Below are 25,768 nucleotides of genomic sequence, written 5' to 3' on the forward strand. Positions count from 1 at the left end.
ACAAGTTCTCCAAAATAAAGTACAGATACTTTTACGTGGCTGAAAATTTCTTCAGCCGAGCGCTTTGATATCTGTGATACTTGAGCTGTGAGCCGGTTGGTTGTTGTGATACTTGTCCCGCCCCTCCTCCACTGTGATTGGACGGCCATGTGAGAACTGACATTGGCAACGGAGCTTTTCACCCAAAGTTGAATCTCTTTCAACTCTTGGCGCTCAGAGATGAGCCGCGGGCATAAAAGCTTTGGTGTGCACGCCCCCTAACAGATAAAAAAATGAGTTACTGTCATCCTCTGTTTAGATGTAATGCAAAATCAGTGTAATGGGCAAAAATCTATCTGTGCTGATTGGATTTAGCTTCAACCATTTATGACCTTTCCCCGATAAAAGTAAACTGATTTACATGACCTTACACCTCATCAGGTTATTAAGCATAATCTGAGTAAGACGGTGGATGTAAATGCACTCGGTGGCCTGTTGGAATTACCTAAAGGGTGTTGCACAGTGGCTCAGTGGGTATCTGTCCCTTCAGTCCTTCTTTGGTCAGTGTGGGTTTACTCTGGGTACTCTGGTTTCCTCCCACAGTCCAAACTTAATGTGCCACTCAGATGGTATTTTAAAGTTGCCTAATATTGTCTTGAGCCCCTACAACAGGTTTCAATTCATTTTCATTTGGGGGTGGTTTCCCGAACAGAGTTTAGATTTATCCAGGACTAGACCTTAATTATTGAAGTAGTTTTTACAAACAAACTTTGCAAAAAAAAAAAAAAAAAAAATATATATATATATATATATATATATATATATATATATATATATATATATATATATATATATATATATATATATATATATATATATATATATATTAGGGCTGTCAATAGATTAAAAAAATTAATCTAGATTAATCGCATGATTTCATGAGTTAACTGCGATTAATCGCAAATTAATCGCACATTTTTATCCATTCTAAATTTACCCTAATTTAACACTTTTCAGGTTTTTAATACTCTAATCATATATACATATATAGATGCTTTATGCAAATGTATGTTAACAACAGCCTGTTTACATTTTAACAGAATAACCAGCCATTGTTTTGTATATGAATTTTCCTTTCAGAAGATTTTTCTTTCTCCATTTTTGTTTGCTGCTGCATCATTTGTGACCTGTGCTGGCAAGTTGAGTCAGAATTAGCAAATTTAAAAAAAAATAGTTGTTCATATTTTGACATTCTCTATTAAAACATAGAACAATGCATGATTTGTTGAAATATAACAAAATATGACAGAACTACACGTGTTTGAAGTTGAAAGAGTCAAATTACCACAAAAATGTCCACATCCATACATTATATTACCTCATCAATACCTTAAAATCACTGGTAAAACTAATAGATTTAGCACACACAAAGCAAAAACATCATCAATATATGTTCAACTTTTTTTCCTTTTGTTTGATTGACATTGAGACAGACTGCTTAAAATCTAAGTGATCTAATATAATGTTACACATCAGATATTTTTACCCAACAGTTAACCAAACATTTACTTAATACATAACAGATTATAGAGCCTACCTGCGTGAATTCTTATCAAAGCAGATATTTGTAAAACTGTAATTGTGTGTAGATGTCTATATATCCGGGTCGCGCACTTGCGCGTCTGTGTGCACGCGCTTCAAATGTCAGTCAGTCAGCGTGTGGGGATCGCTTTTGAGTCTTGTCGCTCTTAATAACTCTTTAACATTAATCAGGTACCGAACTTTATCTCTCTTAATGACTATTTTAACATCAAGCAAGTCCTGCAGTCTATTTTATAAGTCATGCATAAAAGCGAAACCAAAATGAATTGAGACGCATTTTTGTATTAGATTAAGCATCAGGAGGACGGTAACGTTACACCTCTCAGACGTATAAATAAAGATCATATCAGATGTCCAACGAGCATTTAGAGCATTGGATTTGGTAGACGATTTGCTTAATGTTCTTATTTCTATGAAAACCTTTTACTCATTTAGAGAGAGTCACATTTGTCTGCGTCTCTGTTCATTCAACTATGGGCTGGACCAAGGGTCAAACAGAAATTGCGCGTTGCGTTAATCTCCGTTAATAAAATTAGTGGCGTTAAAATGAATTTGCGTTAACGCGTAATTAACGCGTTAATTTTGACAGCCCTAATATATATATATATATATATATATATATATATATATATATATATATATATATATATATATATATATATATATATATATACTGGTGTGCATTTTGAGACAAAGCAGTGGACCAATATATGTTAAAATATGGCAGTGCAAGGTGTTTTAAAATGAAAGCAGCTCAAACAGGCATTTTAGTCTGGTCTTAGGAATGGGGCGGTATAAGATTCTGGCGGTTTCGCGGTGTTCAGTATTGCCATTGCAACACTAAAATATGTTATTTTTAAATGTCAGGCAAAAATAAAGCCTTTTAATATACATTACGAAAATATTATGTATATTTTTTGAAAGCATATTATAATTTAATGTAAACATCAAATCAATTACATGGACTTAATGATTTAATGAATTCTGTATAAACACAGCTCATACCGTGGGAACAATATAACAGAACATTTTAGTGGTTTTGAAACATTGACTGTTTAAAATCTTGGTATACCTTGAAACTGGTAACCGGCCGTGCCTAGTTGGGACCCGTGGGGGATCTGGTGGGTCGCTCAAAGTCACTTGGTTGTTGTATTGAATGATACAAAAAAGTTTTGTCCAATTAATGACAGTGGTTTTGATTTCAAGTTTTTAGAATTGCAATTAAACTTACTTTTAATTCATAATATGACAATGAAAATAAAAACTACTTTGGTAGGTCCATGATATGCTTATCACGGTGTGGAACAAAAGCTTTTCTCAACAACCCCACCAACTAACTGAAGTGTTTGTGGGCAGGTCATTGTTAGTCTACACAGTGTAGACGTTGGGTCTCATTCACTAACAATTGCGTACGCTTTTCGTATTTATACGCACACTTGAACTTCTAAAGCTCGGAATACACTGCACGATTTTTGTCCTCTTATAAGATCATTACCTTATCGCAATGTGCGACATGTATCGTTTAAACTCTTGTACGAGAGGCATGTAGACTGTATGATGATGACACGGAAGCTTCGGCGGCTGCGGCACACGTTGCGCAACCTCACCAGCATGCGCTCGTGGTAAACAAATACCGGCGCGCAGGTCGTAGCAGCAAACACACTGTGCGGTGATCATGCCGAATTTCTGACACCGCCAGAAAACTATCGTAGGCTTTGGACGCAAGACCGGGAAAACGGCCGTCTTTGAACCTCTCTCACTGTACGACATAGGACCACCGATGGAGAGCCACGATCACAGAAATCGCGACGATAGTTTCACGATGGCAATCTTTCGTCTTGGACGGCCAATTATCGTGCAGTGTATCCCGGCCTTAACGAATACTTTCCGCCTAATTCACAACACGAGCGTACACACATGAGTTTGTTCTTATACTTGTTCTTATGTTAGTGAATTTAGAGTGTTCTCTACATGAGCGCCTGCGTGCACGAGGTTGGTCATTTGCATAAAACACGCCAAAACCAGCTCCATATAAGGGCTTTCCGCAGGGCAGCGCTGGTCCACAGAAAAGTTTAGAGCAGTTTGTCAGAAGCAAATAAGTTCGAAAAGAAATCCATGATCATATTTATTATTGTTAAAGTTTCCGTTTTGCTTTGTATTTTTAATTTGGGAGGTTTCGCTGTCGCTGGAGGAAGCCAGTGCTGTCCACCGACGGGAGTAACATTTAAAGAAGTATTGGATGCCTTAACAAATATGACACTTAATTAATTTGACAGAGACGCACATCTGTATCTAAAATAAAACAGACAGGAGATCAAGGGATTGACGTTTGGACTTCTCATTACATTTACATGACGTTTACATAAGGCTTTAAGCAGACACTTTCAAATAAAAATTTAAAAAGTGAGGAAGAAAAGCGTGATCTTCCTTATATGTGTAGAAAAAATTTATAGGCTACAATAATAAATAACATAACGTATATAATAATAAAAATTAGGGATGTACCGATATGGAAATTTTGGGCGATACCGATAACGATATCTATAGGCCGATAAATATTCATATTATTTTCACAATGAAAAACTCGCAGACCGCGGACATCTTGTCTTTGCGCTAGACTAGCATACTCTTCTTAAGCCCGCAACACGTGTCATCTTCGTGCTATGTCACAGAAAGCACCAATCAAAACTCCACATGGCCAGCAATGAGCAAGTGAAGTGGTTCAACAAACCAAAATAATCCATCATTTATCGGCTTTCATTTATCTGCCTAATTTTGCTATCAGACCGATAACCGATAATATTAAAAATAAGCAGTTATCGGCTGATAACGATATGTCGGCCGATATATCGTGCATCCCTAATAAAAATAGATAATGTATAATAATATATAATATTGAAAAATTATAATCTAAAATATAATCATGTAAATTTTATATATCAACATTATTATACACATTATAATTATAACCTAGTATTTGATTATAGTGTACGTGATTCTTGCGTATGAGTGGTTTTAGGTTTTCTTGAATGTTTGCATAAATTTAGAAGACATTTTGATACAAATGTTTTTGTTGAATCACGATTTGTTCGTGAAAACATCTGTACGCACAAATTTGTGCTTACGCATGCTTAGTGAATGAGACCCAAACCAGCCATAGACAGGAATCATGCAAATGTGTTACCCAGTGATGAAGATCCATAACAGAATAAAAGATTCAAATTACTGCCGACTCGTTACGGCGATTCAGAGTCAACTCCTTATTTTGGAAGACAATAACCTTATTTATCGTGCACTTTCAGATGAACGACTTTGCAGACCGTTTACATTGATGGACAGCTACATTACACACTGCAGTAAAGGTAATTTTAGAAAATCCATCTGAGGGGCACTTTAAGTCATGCAGATTGGGTAAACTGGAGATGCCAAATAACCTTTCGCCAACTTGTGTATAGTTTAGCTGGTTCTGGCCATGAACATAGTCATAGCTGCTGGAATGGCATTAAATAAAGAAATAAAAACAGTCTATGTGACAGTCATGGGCAGCAAATGCCTGCAAAAAGCTCTTTCATGGTTTTAGTAACCAAAAGCTTCTGGCCTTTGCATGATGCTGTATCCACTCCAGGGGCTTCACCATTGGTGTGTGATAAACATTTTCTTTGAACGTTATATCACAAACACAAAAAAAACTTTTGTCATAAAAATTAATCCAAACTTGTGGAATTATTTCAAGAGTCTCATTTTTTGTCTTTTTTATTTAATTGTAGGTAAAAAAAATAACATTAACGTTACATTTATGCACACTTTTATCCAAACAGTGGATTTAAGCTATAGATTTTATAAATGTGCATTGCTTAGTATTTAAACCCATGACTTTTGTATTGCTGGTGCTATGCTTTGCCAGTTGAGCTACAGTAAAGCTAACATGGGGTCATTTTAATGTCCCTGAACATCAATAGGTTGCACTTTTAACTCTAAATGTACTCAAGTGTTCATCAGTTTAGCATAGATTTATTTCCCAACATCCTGGTTATGAATCCATCTGCAATCAGATCTTATTTTGTCACTGAGAAGACTGAATGCTCTTCTTCTTCCCGTTTTCCCCAGCAGGAGGGGCCATTCAGGCCGCATCCCTTCCAGGACTCTCATCCCAACCCGCCTCATTGGTCAGTGCGCCTTTTCCCGTGGAAGACGAGCAGCACAGCCAGCCGATCAGTCAGCAGGGACTGCACTACCTCCACTCGGCATACAGAGTCGGTAAGGAAAGCTTATTTCTAATTGCGAAGATCCTTTAGGGCATGGCTTGCCTGTCCTTATGTTGCTGTTTTGCACCCAATAGGATCCATCTGGTCCTGAATTGTGGTGATTAATTATCAAGAAAGGTGAGGGAGAGGTCCATGTTGCAGGACTGTCAAAGAACTCTCACAGTGAGAATTATTAATTAAGGCATGATCAGTATAAATCATGAAGATTAGGACATATGGGGTGCATGAGGCTTTTTTAATACTTGAAGGTGCAGTGGCTCAGGGCTAAACCTGATTTTTTTCTGTCTTTGTTTAGGAATGCTGGCCTTGGAGATGCTGGGAAGACGAGCCCACAACGATCATCCCAACAACTTTTCCCGCAGTCCCCCATACACAGAAGACGTCAAATGGCTGCTGGGCCTGGCTGCACGTCTCGGTATGCCCATATTTTTTGTTTTATTTCCTGTTGCCTGCAAAAATAGCTGTGATGGTGAAATAGGTTGAGATATGTTGGCATTTTACCTTGCTGTCTGCTGAGCATAGAAAGGTAATTCAACAGCAATCTCCAGCAGAGTTATTGACATTTTGATGTGTGTTTCATTTATCGTGGAGGTGTAACCCACCCGGATCGCAGCGTGTTGCCAGGTTTTTATGCTACGCTATAAAATGCAGAGGTAGAAAATATCTTGCAATGTTCTGGTCAGGCACCCTATAAAATGACAAGCTTATGTTTTTTGCATAATGGTCCTCTTGGAAATGTGTTTGATGGTTAATCAGGTCTCCCCATCCTTCCTTTTAAGGAATATTTTAAGCTAGGATAAACTCTATTCATGGCATCTGTTGCATACAGATGCTACATAAAAGACTTTTTAATAATGCACTTACAATTGAAAGTCTCTGAAGTAGTTCTAGAGTTTAAATACTGGATATGTTTTATTGGATATGTACAGTTCATCTAATCTGTCTAAGGTTCAAAGTTTTCTAGATGTATGAAAGCATGAGTTATGCATTGGAGATCGGGTGGTTTTTCGCAGTGCTGTATCATTCTGATAAATAATGTGTTAGCATGGAAAAATGTGATTTATTATTATGTTTAAACTCAAAAACAGTGCCATTAGCCAGTTTTTACCCATTTCAAAATAGTTTATATACAATACATGACTCTGTCTGTGCAATCCAGGCTATTTCATCATATAATAATGAGAAAAGCATCAAAGTTTGATTTCAATCTTTGACATGACCTTACTCAGTCAATATTAAAGATATCAAAGTTATATTTTCACAGAATGTTCTTTACATTATGTAGGATGATTTTATATGACCTCAGCTGGGATTTGCAGACAGGGTCATATTTATTATAGACTCTGGACATATCCAGATTAGTCGAATTTAAATCTCAACTCAGTAAAAGGTATTTTCAGTTATTGGTTTATTGTTAAAGGGAACATTTCACAAGACTTTTTTAAGATGTAAGATAAATCCTTGGTGTCTCTAGAGCAGGGGTCCACAACCTTTTTTCACACCACAGACTGGTTTCAGCTTTAAAAAAACTTCGCGGACCTGGGCGTGAGGTTGGGGGGACGGTTAGTTGCTGTTCGAACAAAATGCTGAAATCCTCCTTTGCAAAATGTATATCGTTTTGAACGGAAGTAAAGATCAAACAACCATGCATTAGGAAAATAATAAATTGTTTTATTTATAGTGTATTTTTATAGACGTGTAAAACCATATTTTGGCGGACGGTTTTTTTCTTTCATTGTTTTATGAGATTGCCTGCACATTTAGTCTTAATAATTAAAGGACAAGTTCGGTATTTTACACTTAAAGCCCTGTTTTCAGATTGTTTATTATGAAATAGAACGGTTTGGACTGAAATCTTGGACTGACATATGATTCCTGCCTGAGAATTTTCGGGTGTTTGTTGTATTACCCCCCACCTCTACAATGGCTGCATAGGTGCACTGGAACAATCCTTCCTAAAACGCATAAAACTTTCGTTTACAAAGACGTGAAACTCACCGAGTGGTCAGGGGTGTTCACTGATATGCTCACACAAAAAATCGCTGCAAAAGATGCTTTCCAACAGCTGTTTTACCATTTGTTGTTGACTTGTGGGCCCGTTTTTCCAGGCGCCTCGCACCCGTGCGTTCTTCCGCTGGGAGCTTGAGTGGTGGGCACTCCAGCCCAGTTGGTGGCGATAATCCACCTTTGAAAATTGCAAAAATACAAACAACATTCCCACTGGTGGAGTAATACCGTACCTCACAGCACATCTAATACAAGTCAATGGAGTTGGACAAAAACTACGATAAAACCTGTTGGAAAGTAAACAATCTGAAAACAGGGCTTTAAGTGTAAAATACCAAACTTGTCCTTTAATGGTAAACAAACTTTGCTTGCTGTTCTCGAAGGCAGCTCGAACCTTAGGCTATGTTTACAATAATGCGTTTATGCTTTAAAACGCGTTACTTTTGCTACGTTTACGCCTTTCATCTACACTACATCACCGTTTTCGACCCTCATAAACGGATTCGTTCGCAAACGCTGAAGACCCTGTTTTAGTTTGAGAACTCAAACGTTGCTCTGAGTGTAAATGAACGTAGACGGAGTCTTATGTAAACGAACAGCTAATATTAACGTGACAGCGCATAATTTTCAAAGTAAAAATTATTTTATTGATGTAAATGTTGGTTTGCAACAGAGGTTTTGCCAAAAATAGTAAACATCTACCAACCAGCTATTATAAACGCTATATTGGATTGTTTTAACATGTATCCTTATAGATAATGTCTGTTTTATATTAATGTTTGAGTATTGTTGGGTTTAATGTGTTTATGTTTTGTTTAAATTTAGTTAGCTTACGAAAGATAGACTGTAATTTTATACGCCATATAGGCGTTGCAAAGGCCAATATGAACGAGAATTGTAATGGGTCAGACATTATTTTCCAGTTTAATGTAAGTTTTGTTTGCTACTTTAAAATGAATTTCGTTTCAGATAATTGGTCTCTTAATTTTAATCGATGTTTTGTTGATAAGTTTTGTGAATATAAATTAATAAAAACAATAAACTCAACGTCATTAATATAATGCTCGTTTAGGCGCTTGGCTTTTAGCTATTTGTGTGTTGGTAGCGGAGGACGTGCACGGACCTCGCACACTTTTAAAAATTAATGCAATAAGCATTTCTGGTAGGCTAAAGCAATACTTCACTTCTATGTTTGATTGAAGTTTGCATTTGCTGAAATTTATTTTTGCTTCAAGTTTGCTACTGTTTAGAATGCTTTCTTTTTAAATCATAAAGACCTTTCTGTTTAGTTATAAAATCTAAATTAACCTATTAATCATATTAATATGTTAAAGGGGGAGCTAGAACAGTATAAGTGTTTATGTTTTGTTTAAATTAAGTTAGCTTACGAAAGATAGACTGTAATTTTAAACGCAATATAGGCGTTGTAAAGGCCAATATGAAGGGAGAATTGTAATGGGTCAGACATTATTTTCCAGTTTAATGTAAGTTTTGTTTGCTACTTTAAAATGAATTTCGTTTCAGATAATTGGTCTCTTAATTTTAATCGATGTTTTGTTGATAAGTTTTGTGAATATAAATTAATAAAAACAATAAACTCAACGTCATTAATATAATGCTCGTTTAGGCGCTTGCTTTTAGCTATTTGTGTGTTGCTAGCGGAGGACGTGCACGGACCTTGCACACTTTTAAAAATTAATGCAATAAGCATTTCTGGTAGGCTAAAGCAATACTTCACCTCTTACTATGTTTGATTAAAGTTTGCATTTGAAATTTATTTTTGCTTCAGGTTCGCTACTGTTACTGTTCACTTGAATGCTTTCTTTTTAAATCATAAAGACCTCGCTGTTTAGTAAAATCAAAATTAACCTATTAATCATATTAATATGTTGTAGGGGGGACATAGAACAGTATAAGACTTTCCCAAACACATTTTTATAGGTTCAAAAATAGTGTCTGTTATAGTTGCCAGCAAAGGACCCATGTATGACTTTTTGTCAATATCGCACACCCCTAGGCTGCGTAAACGTGCAAAGGTAAGCTATTATTAGAGTAATAAGTTATTTTACACTTTTATGCGCATGCCCAGTTACGTGATTGGTCATGTTTCATGCGTTTATGGTGGTGTATAGTGTGGATGAAGATTCTTTTAAAAATGCCAGTATAAACGAGGATCGTTTTCATTTTAAAATGCCGTTTTAAAATGCAAATGCTCTAATGTAAACATGGCCTTAGGTCGGGCTCCAGCCCCAAGTTCAAGTAACAGAAGAGAAGAAAAAAAAATGCAGTGTAGGAGGAGATAAGCGAGCAGAATTGCGGCTGGGTGTGGAGGCATGGAGACCCACGTTTACCATATGCTTTAAATGATGATTGACACAGGACTTAGGTTCCTTCAAACCTAAGTTAAAAGTGTACCCGCTAAAATATTATTACTGCAGAAAGAGTTTATTTTGATTGTGGTGCCACGATCGCTGGATAATTTTTAAGTTTTTGTTTACAGAATTACTTTTCATTTGCAATATCACAGACTTGAACGTCTTCACGTATTTACATGATTTGCGAGGTACATTTGCAAATGATTCATAAAGTCATACCTCTGCAATTCTTTAATCAATTGTGTTTTAAAAGTACTGTACCCTACTGCATGCTCAAATGCTAATGACAGGAATGTGATCGCCAATGCGCTGAGAGAGAGAGAGAGAGCGAGAGACAAAGAAAAAGAGAGAGTGCGGCCCTGTACAAAAGTGGAGGATTTGATGTTATTTGAAGTTGGCTATAAAAGGACAAAATACACGATTAAGCTATTCTGTAGCTATTATACAAGTTTTTTCAAGACATTGTTGCGACCTGGTGGCAAATTGTCCGCGACCCGGTGGTTGGGGACCTCTGCTCTAGAGTATACATGTGAAGTTTTAGCTCAAAATACCATATGTATAATTTATTATAACATGTTAAAATTGCCACTTTGTAGGTGTGAGCAAAAATGTGCCATTTTGGGTGTGTCCTTTTAAATGCTAATGAGCTGATCTCTGCACTAAATGGGAGTGTCATAGTTAGATTATGCAGATTAAGGGGCGGTATTATCCCCTTCTGACATCACAAGGGGAGCCAGATCCCATTGAGCTATTTTTTCACATGCTTGCAGAGAATGATTAGGAAAACTAAGTTACTGGGTTGACCTTTAGATTTTCTATATTGATAGAAGCACTGGGGACCCAATTATAGCACTTAAACATGGAAAAAGTCAGATTTTCATGATATGTCCCCTTTAAAACAATCTTTCGTCTTAGCAATACTTTCATTGAATCATTTCTTGTTCATTTCTCAATCCTGTTTTTGTCTCTTCTTTTTTGGTCAGGTGTGAACCATGTGTACCAGTTTTGCGTAGGTGCAGCAAAAGGCGTACTGAGTCCATTTGTCCTGCAAGAGATCATTATGGAGGCTCTGCAGAGGTTAAACCCAGCACATATCCACGCACACCTCCGCACCCCTGCCTTCCACCAGCTCGTGCAGCGCTGCCAGCAGGCCTACTTACAGGTACAAATTCCCAAATCACCACGAAATAGCCTGGGGAGCTAATCATGCGCATATTATTACTAATAACACTGCTAATTGGATAAACGCTGAAATAACTCCTTTTCCCGATGGGCGATCCAAGAATAAATTCTACCCTAAATGCAAGCAGTTAAAATTACACTCATATAAATGCTTTCCTTTTGCATCATGTTTTTGTATTGGATCTGTTACAACCACCTATCAGTTAGACTCCTAGACTGTTGGAAGATCTGCAAAGTTTTAAGGAGACGATTTGTTCGGGGTTTTAGAGCATTCAAGTGGCTGGATTGTGATGGCATTCTCGCCCACACTGAATATAAATTGTGCATGAACAATTCTGAAGTGTTAAAACTAGAGAGGAAAGCTCGAGTCTGTTCACAGGATGGGGCATACTGATGAGAAAGCATCAAACACACTGTGACAGCCCAAAGCCATGAGGAGCACACACATACTCCATCTCTCACCCACACTCGTGCGCACACACACGACCCCGTCTTGCAGTTATCTGCTTGTTGGCTCGAGACTATATTTTGTTCTTTCAGAGACTTTTAAAGTTGTCGAATCAGCAAGCTATGCAGATTGCCTACGCAAGTGGCCACCATTGTCATCGCTGCCTTTAATTTAAAAATGCGCAGACCAGAGAATGTCTGCCACTGTTAATCTTTGCACATGAATGTTAGGTAAATGTGAAAGGGAGACAGTGCCAGCTCTAATTCACTTTCTCCATGCGTGCCTAATGAGACGAGGGACCCAGAGGATGTAGCCGGACGGAAATCTGCCCAGTCATTTTGATGATGCTGGTGGGAAATATGCTCCATATGCTGTTACTTCCTAGAAACATCCGGAGACATGACACTGTATAAACCGTTTGCATATTTTATTATTAAAATGAGTTCAGGGTAGAGTCACCCAGTAGAAGAATATATTTATGCAGTGACTGATGCCTTTATCTAAAGCGTCTTAGGTTACATACAAGTTTGTGTATTTGTTGGGAATTTAACCCTTTAATTACTTTGGTAACACAGTTTGTTAATCACTTTAATTCCACTAAATGTTTGACAGCTAGACAGATTCACAATCAGGGTTCCCACTGGTCCTTGAAATCCTTGAAAGTTTGTAAATTTGCGGGAAAAAATTCAAGGCACTAGAAAGTTTTTGAAAATATACGTACATAGATACAGGTCATTGAAAGTGCTTGAATCTATTTTATGCAAGAAGTGTTCTGGAAAAAATCCATATTATTCCCTGTGTAGTGTAGGATAATATCATAAAAATTCTACACTTTTTAAGCAAACATGCTAAACTGTTCGCTTTAAATGTTTTTAAAATCTTCTGTATGCAAATGTTAATTCATACCAAAATGCATTTTTGCATAATTGTTTTTGACACATGAACACGTCTCGGGTTGCGTATGTAACTGTTGTTCCATGAGAAGGGAACGAGACGCTGCGTCTCCCTTGCCATACTTCCTCGTCCCTGTAATGCCGTCTTTGGCTATATTTTAGATAGCGATATACTTCTTGGCTTCCGCGTCACTGTGTCATTAAGTCTCACTATTGGTTGAATTTGATATACACATTCAGACGCACTTACGCCTGGAGGCGTCCCCAAAGTATCACCACAGTGACACAGCGCGAGTTCCCTCGAAAGGGAACTATAACAATGTATCTTAAAAGGTAACCTTGCTCTCACTTGAAATGTGTCCCCACATTTAGTCCTTGAATTTGAGGGTATTGGACCTGGAAAGTCCTTGAAAGGTCCTTGAAGTTAACCAAGGCGTGGGAACCCTGCACAATACTAATGCCATACTTGAATTTCCATTTACAGTACTACCCTCATCAATAAATAATTAAAATAACATCGTACCACCACATCACAATGTCTCCTTTTTTTCAGTATATCCACCATAGGCTGATCCATCTGACTCCGGCAGACTACGACGACTTTGTGAACATCATCCGAAGTGCACGTGGGGCGTTTTGCCTGACGCCAGTTGGCATGATGCAGTTCAACGACGTCCTGCAGAACCTGAAGAGGGGCAAACAGACAAAGGAACTCTGGCAGAGGATCTCTTTGGAGATGGCCACCTTCTCACCCTGACTGCTATAGAGACCAGCAGGGAAAAAATCTTTATTATACCTGCAGCTATTCCCTAGACCACTAACACGACACACGGCTATCACTTTTCTACTCTAGGAAGTGTAGCAAACCCAACTTCTTGTACAAGTCCATTCACGTGACATGTAGTCCCAACGTTTTTAAAGTCATGTAAATGTGGCTACTGGAGCAGGTAAATTCCTCCATTTGATGGGTCCCTCGTTTGAGTCGTTGATCCCAGTGTTGTCTAATTTTTCTTTTTGTTCTCTCTCTCTCTTTTTCTCTCATTTTGGTGTGTATTGTCAAGTAACTTAATGGCTATCAATGTTTTCTCTATTTGTCCTAACATCCTGCATTCACTGATTTCTGTGCTTTGCTTTGTGGTCCCCTGAGTTCATTTAGACGTTCAATAAAGGGGATGAAGGTTTCCACTTGCTATGTTAATGTTTGGTTCAAATTTAAACGATGCCACTGAACGTCAGGATCATACTGCAACATTCCTCTACCCTGGAGAGCAGATTCTCCACCGGTCATAAAGGATTTCAACGATGGAAAATTAATGGCAGTGTATAAAAAAAAACTTTGTTAAAAGAATCGAAGAGACATTTACTATGACAATAATCAAAGTACGGGTGAGGATTCTTGAAATGGTTTGTTTTATCTTTCGTTTTTAATACTTTGTATAGTGCGGTGTGTCTGAAGAGTAAGATGAGGAATGGAAGAATGTTATTACTGATTGCTCTGTGGGTTCCCTTTTCCAGTCAATTGCTGGTGCTGAGTTGAGTGCTGGAACAGAGAAGTCTGGCTGGACCAGATTACGCAACTTTTGAATTTCTAAATGTCAGGGCTTCCTGATATTTAAATTGGTTGGATTTTATAGCTCGGACAAGCAATTCCGGATACAATAAACGGATGTTGGTATCTGCGCAATTTCATATTTTTAAAGTAAGCTAAACCACACATCTGTTATTTCTTGTTCTCGGTATAATATAGGTTAACTGCTTCCCTCGGCTTAGCGTAGTTAAGTGGTCAATAAACGTCACTGCCAGATTCTCATGTTCCCAGCGTCAGCTCAGCCCCAGCTTTGGAACTCATTAGTGGAGAGTGAGTGCGTAGAAAATGTACTGTGATATTTTTGTATTCTTCAAGTGTAGCTTGGTTGAAAAAAACAAACAAAAATCTATATAAATACATATAAATATATAAACTGTGCTGATTGAAAAAGGCTGTAATCTAGAATAAACAGGGAAAAGAGAAAAATTAAATTGGAACAAAGCAATATTAAAAATGTAGAGTTTACTTAATAAAGATAAATGAAAACACTAGTTTTTAATGTGTCTGTGTATGCATTTAAGACCAGCATTTGATTAGATCCCTATATAAATACAAAAGTGGATCATAGGAGAGCTGGTAGATATTTAAGATTACAAGAGTGAAATCTTTCTCATAATCTTAAAAAACTTTTTTTTGTTAATGTTTAAAATGACTTTTATAATTTATAAATCTTATCAATTTCTTGCATCAGAAAACTAAAATTGTATTAGGAAATATTTGAAATGCATGACTTTGAGTGAATATTAAAGGGTCACTCCACTTTCTTTGAAAATATGCTAATTTTCCAGCTCCCCTAGAGTTAACCATTTGATTTTTACCGTTTTGGAATCCATTCAGCTGATTTCTGGGTCTGGCGGTACCATTTTTAGCATAGCTTAGCATAATCCATTGAATCTGATCTGACCATTAGCATTGCGCTAAAAAATAAGGCGCAATGATTTTATGCATCAGGCGAAAATAGTCCCCTTGGTTATTTTCAATCATAGATATATAGATATGTACATATCTATGACTTTCAATAGCAGGGGACTACTTTCAGGCATTGCGTAATATCATTGCGCCTCCTGCAGCCATGTTACGGCAGCAAAATCCTTGATTATTACGCCAGAGTGAGCGTATAGTTCTTAGCCATATCTGCCTAGAAAATCGCAACTTTTAATTTTCCATCGGTCTTCGTACACGATGTAACTACAGAAGAGTCAAGTTTTAAATAGAAAAAAATATTGAAACTTTCCAGTTATTTTTGAGCGCGATGCTAATGGTCTAATCAGATTCAATGGATTATGCTAAGCTATGCTAAAAGTGGAACCGCCAGACCAGGAGATCGGCTGAATGGATTCAAAAACGGTAAAAATCAAATGTTTAACTCTAGGGGAGCTGGTAAATTAGCATATTTTCAAAAAAAGTGGAGTGTCCCTTTAAAGAAAAGCAACCAGCAAGAGCCGAAAAGAGATGTCGAGAGCAGATTTCTCCAAATTTTAGGCAAAGGGTGACTACACTGAAAATAATTAAATATTCAATCACAACATCATTCCAAAAGTTACATTTGTATTAAAATGTGAGGAAAATATTAAAGTGTCCCAAAACGTTAGAATGGTAATATATAGACATTTTGCCATGCAATTATATTAGTTACATTGTTTTAGGTATTCTAATTTCATTTTTTTTTACGTTAAAGGCTTTTTTACAGACTTTTGTCCCAAATATTTTTTTAATTTTTACTTCAAAGGCTATTACATTGTTTTATTACAAACTTTTCACAACAAGTGTTAGAAATAACCCCAATTGAGCAATACACCTTCACAGTGTCAACATTGGGCTTGCAGTGTTTTCATCACCTGGGGGCGCTAGAAGGTTAAACATCCACATTGCTCTGCCTTTATTTCTTTTCCTTCAGTACAGATCAGACAGACAGCGAACTTTAATTAAACACTCGCACGCTTATTTTAAGTGTGAAGGGGAACATTTTGATGATTTGTGTCTTTCTGATAAACCATTATTGGTTACACTTCATAAGAAACTATCAGTGCTTTACATCATCAACCCACATTACATTAAAGTACATTATAGATGTACGTCTACAACACAAATGTTTTAGTACAATGCACGATAGTCCCAGGTCGGTCCTTGTTTGGGCCCCTACCTGAAAAAAAAAACGAATCCCTGCTCGGTACACACTCGGAAGTATGTTCACATATTGCACATCGTGGGGGTTCGTTCGCATAGATTTATTTCTTAAACTACTACATCCGGAATATTATGTTTAAAGTGTGATTGAACATCAGTTTATCGAATTCAACAAATCCTACCAGATGTTAACGTTTTAAAAATAACATCAGATAATGTCACGTGAAGTGTAGGTGGATGTGTAGTTCCCCCCACTGCAGGGACCGACTTGGTTTCTCCCAGAATTTTCGGTAGGTAGAGCGTCTCAAGCCAACAGGAGCATCATAGCCGAGTGAAGATGGCGGCTCAGTGATGCTGTCAACGAGACTTTGAGTTTAAGCTTGCTTTTATAAACTTTCCCAACATTTAAGGCTCTTTTTCGGATAGCTGTATCACAGAAAAATGTAACGGTGAGTCGTGTTTTGTGGTTTCTTCATAATAAACGCGGATTTGCGTCTTCAGAAGTGAAAAAAAGGCTACCGCTAGCCGCGCTAACCTCGTTCCAAAGAAAATCCGAGGGAACGACTTCTGACCATGCTTTAATTTTTAAAACTATTTTAGTTTGCGAGCACACAAATATATTTATACAAAAGCGATACTTCACACTAATGATATTATCGTGCTTGCATAAAAATGCATTCAGCACCCATCCGCGTAGAGTTTGGGAGATGAGTTTAAAGGATGAGTTTTGCAGATATGTGGAAGTTTTCTATAGTTTGTGATTTTCATTAAGATGTTTAGATATAAGTAAAATCCTAACAGATAGACAAACACCGTTCGTATACGTCGTGTAAAGTAGTAACAGGAAAGTGTGCGAACGTAAGTCCGAGAAGTCGGGTTTTTAAGTGGGATGCTTGTTGCTTTTATTGCATGCGGTTTTAAATGTGTCTGCCTGCTTAGTCAAGAGATACTAAATGGGCTTTGCTATCTAACGCCATAAAACGGGCATTAATGATTTCTTCTACTTTGAGTTTCTGTTGTTTTTTAGGTGATGGAAGAATGTCTCGTGTCTATGCATTGCTGTCTCTTACAAAATGTCTTGTTGTTTAAATGGTCATTGTTTGCATGCTGGTGAATATTAACAGCATATGTCGTGGGACGGCTCTTACTTTGAACTTTTGGACGTTTTCATTCAGTTATCTACATGGATGAGGCATGGCTGCTGTTTGGCATGTTCTGATTTTTTTGCGTAAGAAAATTTGCACGTGTAAACGTACGTTTGTATAACGTCTGATCTTTTTATATTTAATAATAAACAATATAATTAAACACACAGTTTTCCTCAATATTTAATATTAATCATTAAATGTATGTAACTCTTGCATAGTTAACCATAATTGCAAATAGTTAACAAATGAAATTGTATCTTTGCAGTTAGTGAATTAATGATACAGGAGTTATCAGACGCCCGGATTCCTTGCACACAATCCTCCGCTTTTTTATTGCCTGCAAGGAATTTGAAGACATTTTTATGAATGGTCATAAAATGATTTTCCCCATCCCAGGGCAATATTTTTTTAAACATTCACTGACACAATGAAATTGTTTTTGTAGTGTTTGATGAATCTTATTTCAGTAACTGAATACTTTGTATATTTGTTTGTCCTCTTCTCTTCCTCTTCTTCTTTCCCATGCAGATTGTGTTGTACAGTTAGAGTTCAAAACAGGGCAAATATGAGCTATTGCTTCATAACTCGCTCCACTCAGTCCCTAAAAGCATGACCTAATTAATATTGAATTGAGAGTTGAAAACGAGTTGCTTTCTGTCCTGAGATCATTGTAAATGTCTGGGATAATTTTCTAAATGAGTGTTGGGCCTGAGGGTGACATTCATGCAAAGACACTTTTTGTTAAAAATACCCTGAAAGTAGGACAAGACTTGTAAAATCCCGAAACCCATTAGATGAATGATTTTAAATGATCAGGCCGCTCTTTATTTTGCTAAAGCTAGGATTAATTTCCTGTATCTTAATTGAAAGCATAAAGTATTACATGCTTGTTTTTTGTGCCCAAAATTACCTTTTGAAAGGTACGTTTAACTGAATTTACAAGTTGTTTGCCTTGCACATTTTATCATTTATACTTTATGATGATATGAGTCTAATGAACGCTTTTGTGTCAGGAGATTAAATTGCATGTCATTGTTAAATAAATGGTATGCTTTGTCTGTAAAGTCACATTTTATTTGCCTAAATAATGCACAACTGCATTGGCTGCAGTGCAGTCCACAGTCTGTTGTCACTCTTCACTTAAGGCAAGGACAACAATTTTTTTAGTTTGTTAATCTTCAGGAAGCTGAGTCAGGTGGTCTTGTGCAGAACTGAGAAATCAGAGAGGCATGTCAACACGAGAAAATCTTAAAGGGGAGGTTTAATGCTATTTCATGCATTCTGACTTATTAACACAGTTTAAGAGTTGTAGTCCTCATGCTTAACATAAGCAAAAAAGCAGTTGAGCTTGTAACAGAGTATTTCTGAGCCAAACTCACACCTCCTTTTTCCTACAAGTTTCTGAAAGTTTTTTTCAATTGGGGGTCTCCGTTACGACTGATTGACCCCATATTCCTTTTATGGGCCTTTACCTCCAGAAAAGCACACCTGCCCTGCACGTCAAGTGAGAGCGAGAATGCGCATTAGCATTGATTGCTCCGTTGAGTAGAAGTCACCAGTATCACTGCACAGCACGCGACAACTTTGTTTTAGCAAGATAGTTCGACAAAAGAAGTGTGTTTTTGGATGTAAGGAGAAGAAAACCTTATTTAGCTTTCCCTGTCTTTTTCCCGGACAGCAACGTAATTGCGAATGAGTTTGCTGTATTTCGGAGAGGATTGTTTTACAAACAAGGCTCAGTTTGACGCTGGATTTTCCACTTTTTTACAACTATTGGAGCGGTCAAAACTTTAAAAGACCCCGTTTAGGAGTCACAACCAAAGGCGTAAGTAATTTAAAATCTCACGTGTTTTGTTTGCAATCGCGCATACGTGCATGTAATGTAAACAACACAAACAACAGCACTTTGTACTGCATTTACAACATTTCACCTTTTAAAACGGGCAAATGCAGTTAAAAACTGGATTATATTGCTTTTTTATTAAAATTGCGGATAAACAAGCAAGGATTAATTAACTGATAGAGACGTCCTGCTGTAATCGTTGCTGCTATTGTTCCTGTTCGTCCATTACTGACTAAGTATCCGATTCTGGATCATATATATAATGTAAGGCTGGTTATTTAAAAAAAAAAACTTTAAGTTTGATATCCATGTATGTTGGCTGTAAATCCAAAAGTAGTATCCGAAGCTGCGCCTACCGCACGCCTTCAAGTGTTCGACCTTTTACGCCAAAAATCTTTTCTTTTAGAAATCTGACAAAACGAAAGACTCTTTGGACATACGAATAATGAAATACTACTCTATATATAAGCAAAATTAACATTAAATTGGCATAAACGTCTTGTGTTATGTCAGCTTTAAAAGGTTTATCACAATCGTGCAATGGTGGAAACACTCCTAGAGGAATGTATAAGCAGATGTAGCATTCATCTCCAAATAGATTTGAGGACACCAAGAGAAATGATAGCAATACCATCACCATTGATAATAGTAATAAATATGAATCCGAATAATCTGGAAGTTTATCGGATTCGGCATACAGTCTGTTGTGTGGACTGGAATAAAAATGCTGTTTTGTGAGGCTGTTTGATCACTTGATCTGCCTGAGTTTGTGTCATTTGCTCAACATGCATGCCCAGTTCCTATCAGGCTGTTTACTTGCAGTCATATGTTGTCATTTTAGTAGGTTTGAAAGACGTTCATTGCAGCTTTGATTGTGTCAGGCATTTGAAGCCGTGAGAACGAGCCCGAAGCATTTGACTGAAACAGAAGAGCCTTCACCCAGTCAAGAGGCAGAGACGAATGGACAGTCAGCGCACGCTTATCACTTCTTCATTTTCTAATAGCAGATCAGTATGCTGAACCTAATAGCTCTTGTTATTAATAAAAAGGGATGCTGTTGGGATCGCTGTGTAGCAGGGGTCAAGAGGTGGAAATATTAATAGCATGCTGGTTCAATATCAGATGAGTTCTGAGGTGATTGTCAGCCCAGCAGAGATACAAGCATCCTTCATTTACAACCCTGTGGGGCTTCAATTAGCTTTGTGTTATCTTCACAGGTTACGGCATTGAAGAGAGAGATCTTTTATATCTACTGCTCTATGAATAATGAATGATTTAAGAGTGGGAATTTGTGTTTCGTTTCTCCAGACTAAGATGTAAGATATAATGCAGTAGCATATTAAGGATGTTTAGGATTGATATTGTTGATATTTTATCTGTTTGTTACAATTACTTGAGAAACAATATGCAGATTTGCTTTTAGCCTAATACATTTTTTAGGCTATATGTTTTTGTGGGCTTTCATCTCTATATTGTCTGATTTTGGTTGTTCCCTCAGGTGATTCTGATGATCTACCTGTTGCCAGGAAATCTCACCTGGTTCAAAAATCACGCCACAAATATTACGTCTCTCTTCGCTTTATTTATCTCTGCACAGCTGCAGATTAAAAATGTGTTTATTTTCTTCCCGACGTTTCTCGGGGGATAACATTGAGTGTGACTAATTGAAAAGACATGCAGGCTAAGCACAAACCCCTATCCTGAATGGAAGCCACCTCCTCCTGGTGTTGATTCACATGTGGGGTAGTGGTTTAATACAAACCTGATAATCAGGAAAACCCCTCTGGAATGCCTGAGTCAGGCTGCTCTTTTTGAGAAATTGCTCAGTCAGATGTGTGATATCCATTAGGGTTGTCTCAGTTGTTTACTTCACTTGCAATGGAAAACCTGATAATCTGATTGATTTGTAATATATACAACCTTAAGTAAGCCATTTGATGTGTTTGGATCTGAAGACAGTTTAATGTCATTATTTTTGTAGTTTTCTTTAGGGGTGCACCGATATATCAGCCATTAAATTCATTAAGGACTTGTTTGTGACTGTTATACTAGGCTTTGAATCTGAGGAAAAAGTTCCCCACAATAGAGGATTTTAAAAACTTTTTTCGGAGTTTCATCTACGCACTTGTCCCGTCGAACTGATGTATTAACGCAATATCACTCAGGGCTTGCAAAATCGCTAGCCCAGCGTCACGGCAGTTAGCTATCAAAATGCATCCTCGCCCTGCCTGTTGGGCTATCTTGACTTATAGGGAGGAAAAATATAGTTAAATGCTTATGCATTTTCTCAAAGATTTGGATGGGTATTTGTCGTGTATGAAATTCAGGCATCGGGTATTTAAATTGCGTTTGAGCCCGCACTCAAGTTTTACTTTCACTTTTGCGCGAAGCCAAGCATCCTTACTGCAAGCAATCCGTGATTTGTCATGGATTTGTTGTGCAAAATCCTCCAACTTCGTCCTGTCAGTCATTACTATCCACATGTAAAAAAATTTAATCTCTCGCAGCTAGGGCTGCAACAACGAATCGATTAAATCGATAAAAATCGATTACTAAAAGTGTTGGCAACGAATTTCATTATCGATTCGTCGTGTCGCGTGACGCAGAGACGTTTAATTAAAAAAAAAGAAAAAAAAAACACTTCAGTTAAGCGCGGAGCGGAGTGAACACACTCGTGTTGCGTCCCAAACAGCCTATTTCTATACTATATAGTAGGCAAAGAGTATGAGAAGTAGTGCTTTTCGCCTACTATATAGTATGGAAGTATGCGGTTTGGGACGCAGCGTCGGTCTCTCTCGCGCACTGTTGCTTGCAGAGTTCGGCGGCTCATAGACAGGGCGGAGAAAAGACAGGGCGGCGGGAAAAAGATGGGAAAAAAAACAGCAAAGGTAGAGGAAAACCACATGTCAGTGTTTTACTCATCCCAAACGTAAGCGCGTCACCTGGAAGTTAGCCGGCAAAGAGGTAAACAAACAAAGACGACACGCTTATGCTTTATGGAGCGACGACAGCGGGTAAAAAAGTTTCTAGAACGAATAAAAAACTCCAATGACAAACTCCACTGATATTAAACAATGAAATAAAACTTTGAGAGGGAGTTGTATGAACGCTTTTCCCCGTCATGGACCTGTACGTAAAATCATCGTGCCATCACTCTCCTGCTGCTCTTTCCTGCGCGCTCCAGCTCATGCCGACTGCCAAGCAAGTAGACGCGCGTGCCCGGCCAAACATTCAGTAAGTGCCGCCTTTTGTTACATAAACATCGTCTTACAGTTTTTAAAGCGAAGTAATAAATGGTGTACAGGGCTCGACATTAAGGCTTGTCCGCTTGTCCGGGACAAGTGGATTTTTTCTAGGACAAGTGTAAGAGAAAATTAGTTGTCCGACTGGACAAGTTAAATTTCAAACAATGTTACTTAACGTTATATGCCGTTAACGACAGAGCAGAACACGCAGCGAAAACACCGAGCGGAATATTGAACAGAGAGCGCGGCGCGCCGACACACACACACTCGTTTACATGTTACTGTTACTACTACTAAACAAGCTGCACGCGCATTAAACCTCATTGACGAACACGGAGGGGCGGGAGTCGCGAGACGGCGTGGAGTGGAGAGTGATGTTTCTTCAGGCTCCGGCGTGAGTAATAACTGACAGGCACTTCAACCGCGTTTTCATCACTGTGTGTCAAAGCGATTTAAGTCCGTATTTTTCTCTTCTAAAGTTCGGTAAAAACACATAATGGGCTTAAAATCTTGTTTAAGAATCTGTTTTATAACGAGAATCTCTCTTTCAGCTCGCCTATATGTATGGAATGATATTCCGGACAATATTAAAAAGGAATTGCAAATTGTATTTGCAATTGCGTTTCCTACTTGTGGGTGTAAAAACTGTGACTTAATTCAAACGCAAATGCAAACTGTTTGCATTTCCGTTTACGCGAACGTACAATATATGCCAAATTTCAAATGTAAAATCAAAGTCCATTTGCAATTGAATTTCCTATGTCTTTCGAGTTATGACCCTGCCATATTTCAATCTCAATTGCAATTCATCATTTGCTATTTCACTTCCTCTAGCATCGCGTACTGATCTTGCCAAAACTCAAATGAAATCGTAATCCTCTTTGCATTTGCGTTTCCAATGTCCGTACTTAAACTTGTCAATCACAGTGTTGGGGGTGGGGTTATATTATAGGGCGTGTTTGGAAGCGACGTCACTCACAGTCGACCACGCTTCACTGCGCTTAAATTGCCACAAGGGGAGCACAAGAAAAGCTAAAATGATAACGCAGAAAAATTTTTATACATTAAATTATATATTACATCAGTTATATTGCAGCAATTATTAACCAGATAAGCACCGTTTCAAAAGTGTGAGTTTTATGAATTAAATGATCTCATCTTCATTAATTGATTATTGACCTTCGATTTTGTCAGTAATAATATGGCAGAATGTTTTGACAATATCTCATGTCAAACGCTATAAGTGTATTATTAGAAGTGTATCATAAGTGCATTATTTTAAACACTTGTGTTTTATTAGAAAAGGTATTATTTTATAAATCAGTCAATGAAGTATGCTAAATATTTCAATCAGAAAAATAATATATGAACATTTAGCTGACTTGACTAAATGTATTATAAAATTAATGCAGTCTATGTATCAAAATATCATATAACCTAAATTTCTTCAAAAGGTTAACAAATATTTTGTAACCTTGGTATTTTTAGTAAAACAATATAAAATCTGTCTGACAAAACAAAGAGTGGTCGGTGTCTCAACGGAGTCAGCAACGAGTGACAGCGAGTCGGAAGACGAGCGGTCCCAAAGTTCCCCTTACGAAAATTAACCATGGTTTTATTGTGGTAAAGGTGTTGTAACCATGGTTTTTGGTGGATTACTATCAGCAAAAACATGGTTTAACTATGATTTTTGAAAACCATGGCTGTCAAAACCATGTTTTTTAAATGTAGTAAAACCATGGTTAATTTTCGTAAGGGTCAGGTTCAGCATGAGATGTTTCTCGTCATTAATCGTCGTGGGGAAACAGGATAAAAGCTGCAAATGCGATCTTTCTGGAGAGAAATGTATGTGGACTGATGCTCTAGAACCCTGAAGAAAGAATATTTATTGAAGGAGAACGCAAGAAGAGTGTTTTTTGTGTTCAGTTAAAACGCATTAAGCCAGTCATCCCCGCTCTTCCTTAACCAATCACTATTAAAATAAAATGTTATTAGCATGAATTAAAGTAATGTACCCACATTTATTTGATACTTCACTAGCTCATATCACATCTGATTAACACAGAATGAGCTCTTTTTTTATTAAAATGCTTTAAAATGGCATCTTTCTTTACTAGCAAGTTAATGCAAGTTTATGCAAGTTAATAAACAGTGCTTAAGCTTATTTGATTAATTGCTGAAATATAACTATAATTTAATGTATAAAATATTTTCTGCGTTATAATTTTAGCTTTTCTTGTGCTCCCCCTTGTGGCCGTTTAAGCGCAGTGCGTGGTCGACTGTGAGTGACGTCGCTTCCAAACACGCCCTGTAGTATAGCCCCACCCCAACGCTGTGGTTGACAAGTTTAAGTACGGACATTGGAAACGCAAATGCAAAGAGGATTGCGATTTCATTTGAGTTTTGGCAAGATCAGTACGCGACGCTAGAGGAAGTGAAATAGCAAATGATGAATTGCAATTGAGATTGAAATATGGCAGGGTCATAACTCGAAAGACATAGGAAATTCAATTGCAAATGGACTTTGATTTTGCATTTGAGGTTTGGCATGTATTGTGCGTTCGCGTAAACGGAAATGCAAACAGTTTGCATTTGCGTTTGAATTGGGTCGCAGTTTTTGCACCCACAAGTAGGAAACGCAATTTCAAATACAATTTGCAGTTCCTTTTTGGTATTGTCCGGAATATCGTTCCATATATATGTGTGTGTGCGCTGCGCCTGCGCGACAGCTGATTTGAATCTGACAAGAGTTCGTCACTGTACATTAAAATCCCACACAAACATTACAGCGTAAATGCTAGGATTAAGATTGATTTTATATATAACAGATAATATAGATACATTTACCCTAATGAGTTTTTTAAAACATGGTAATGTTTTAATGTTTTGCTTTAGTGTTTTAATGGCAGACAATCATTGAAATGTGGGCAGCAGATATAGCATCCTTCTTCAGAAAGAGTAACAAGAAGCAGCCAAATGAATCTTAGTCAAAAACAAATCAGTGGCCTGCAAAATTCACATGATTGTCTGGTCTCTGTAGTTTTTTCAGCAATGGGAGATATAAAT

At 37.5% G+C, this 25,768-nt stretch overlaps 2 protein-coding genes across 6 annotated transcripts in view; both read left to right on the plus strand.

Annotated features, from left to right (window-relative positions):
* The window catches only part of zswim8 (zinc finger, SWIM-type containing 8), a 54,398-nt gene extending 39,568 nt beyond the window's left edge, over positions 1 to 14,830 (plus strand). Inside the window, exons 23-27 of one of the 2 annotated variants that reach the window (XM_055169359.2) lie at positions 4,884 to 4,943; positions 5,689 to 5,838; positions 6,142 to 6,261; positions 11,212 to 11,390; positions 13,305 to 14,830. In XM_055169359.2, coding sequence (XP_055025334.2) covers positions 4,884 to 4,943; positions 5,689 to 5,838; positions 6,142 to 6,261; positions 11,212 to 11,390; positions 13,305 to 13,508 — 713 coding nt within the window. In that variant the 3' untranslated portion in view covers positions 13,509 to 14,830. The remainder of the gene's footprint in view (positions 1 to 4,883; positions 4,944 to 5,688; positions 5,839 to 6,141; positions 6,262 to 11,211; positions 11,391 to 13,304) is intronic. The other variant, XM_055169361.2, reaches the window with a different exon arrangement.
* Positions 14,831 to 16,761: 1,931 nt separating this feature from the next.
* Positions 16,762 to 25,768, plus strand: part of ndst2a (N-deacetylase/N-sulfotransferase (heparan glucosaminyl) 2a) — a 154,708-nt gene continuing 145,701 nt past the window's right edge. For 3 of the 4 annotated variants that reach the window (XM_055169368.2, XM_055169371.2, XM_055169369.2), the window contains exon 1: positions 16,762 to 16,915. The gene's annotated coding sequence lies outside the window, so the exon portion shown is untranslated. The remainder of the gene's footprint in view (positions 16,916 to 25,768) is intronic. The other variant, XM_055169370.2, reaches the window with a different exon arrangement.

Source organism: Misgurnus anguillicaudatus, chromosome 11 (assembly GCF_027580225.2).
Source record: "Misgurnus anguillicaudatus chromosome 11, ASM2758022v2, whole genome shotgun sequence".
In the NCBI taxonomy this organism is placed as follows: Eukaryota; Metazoa; Chordata; class Actinopteri; order Cypriniformes; family Cobitidae; genus Misgurnus; species Misgurnus anguillicaudatus.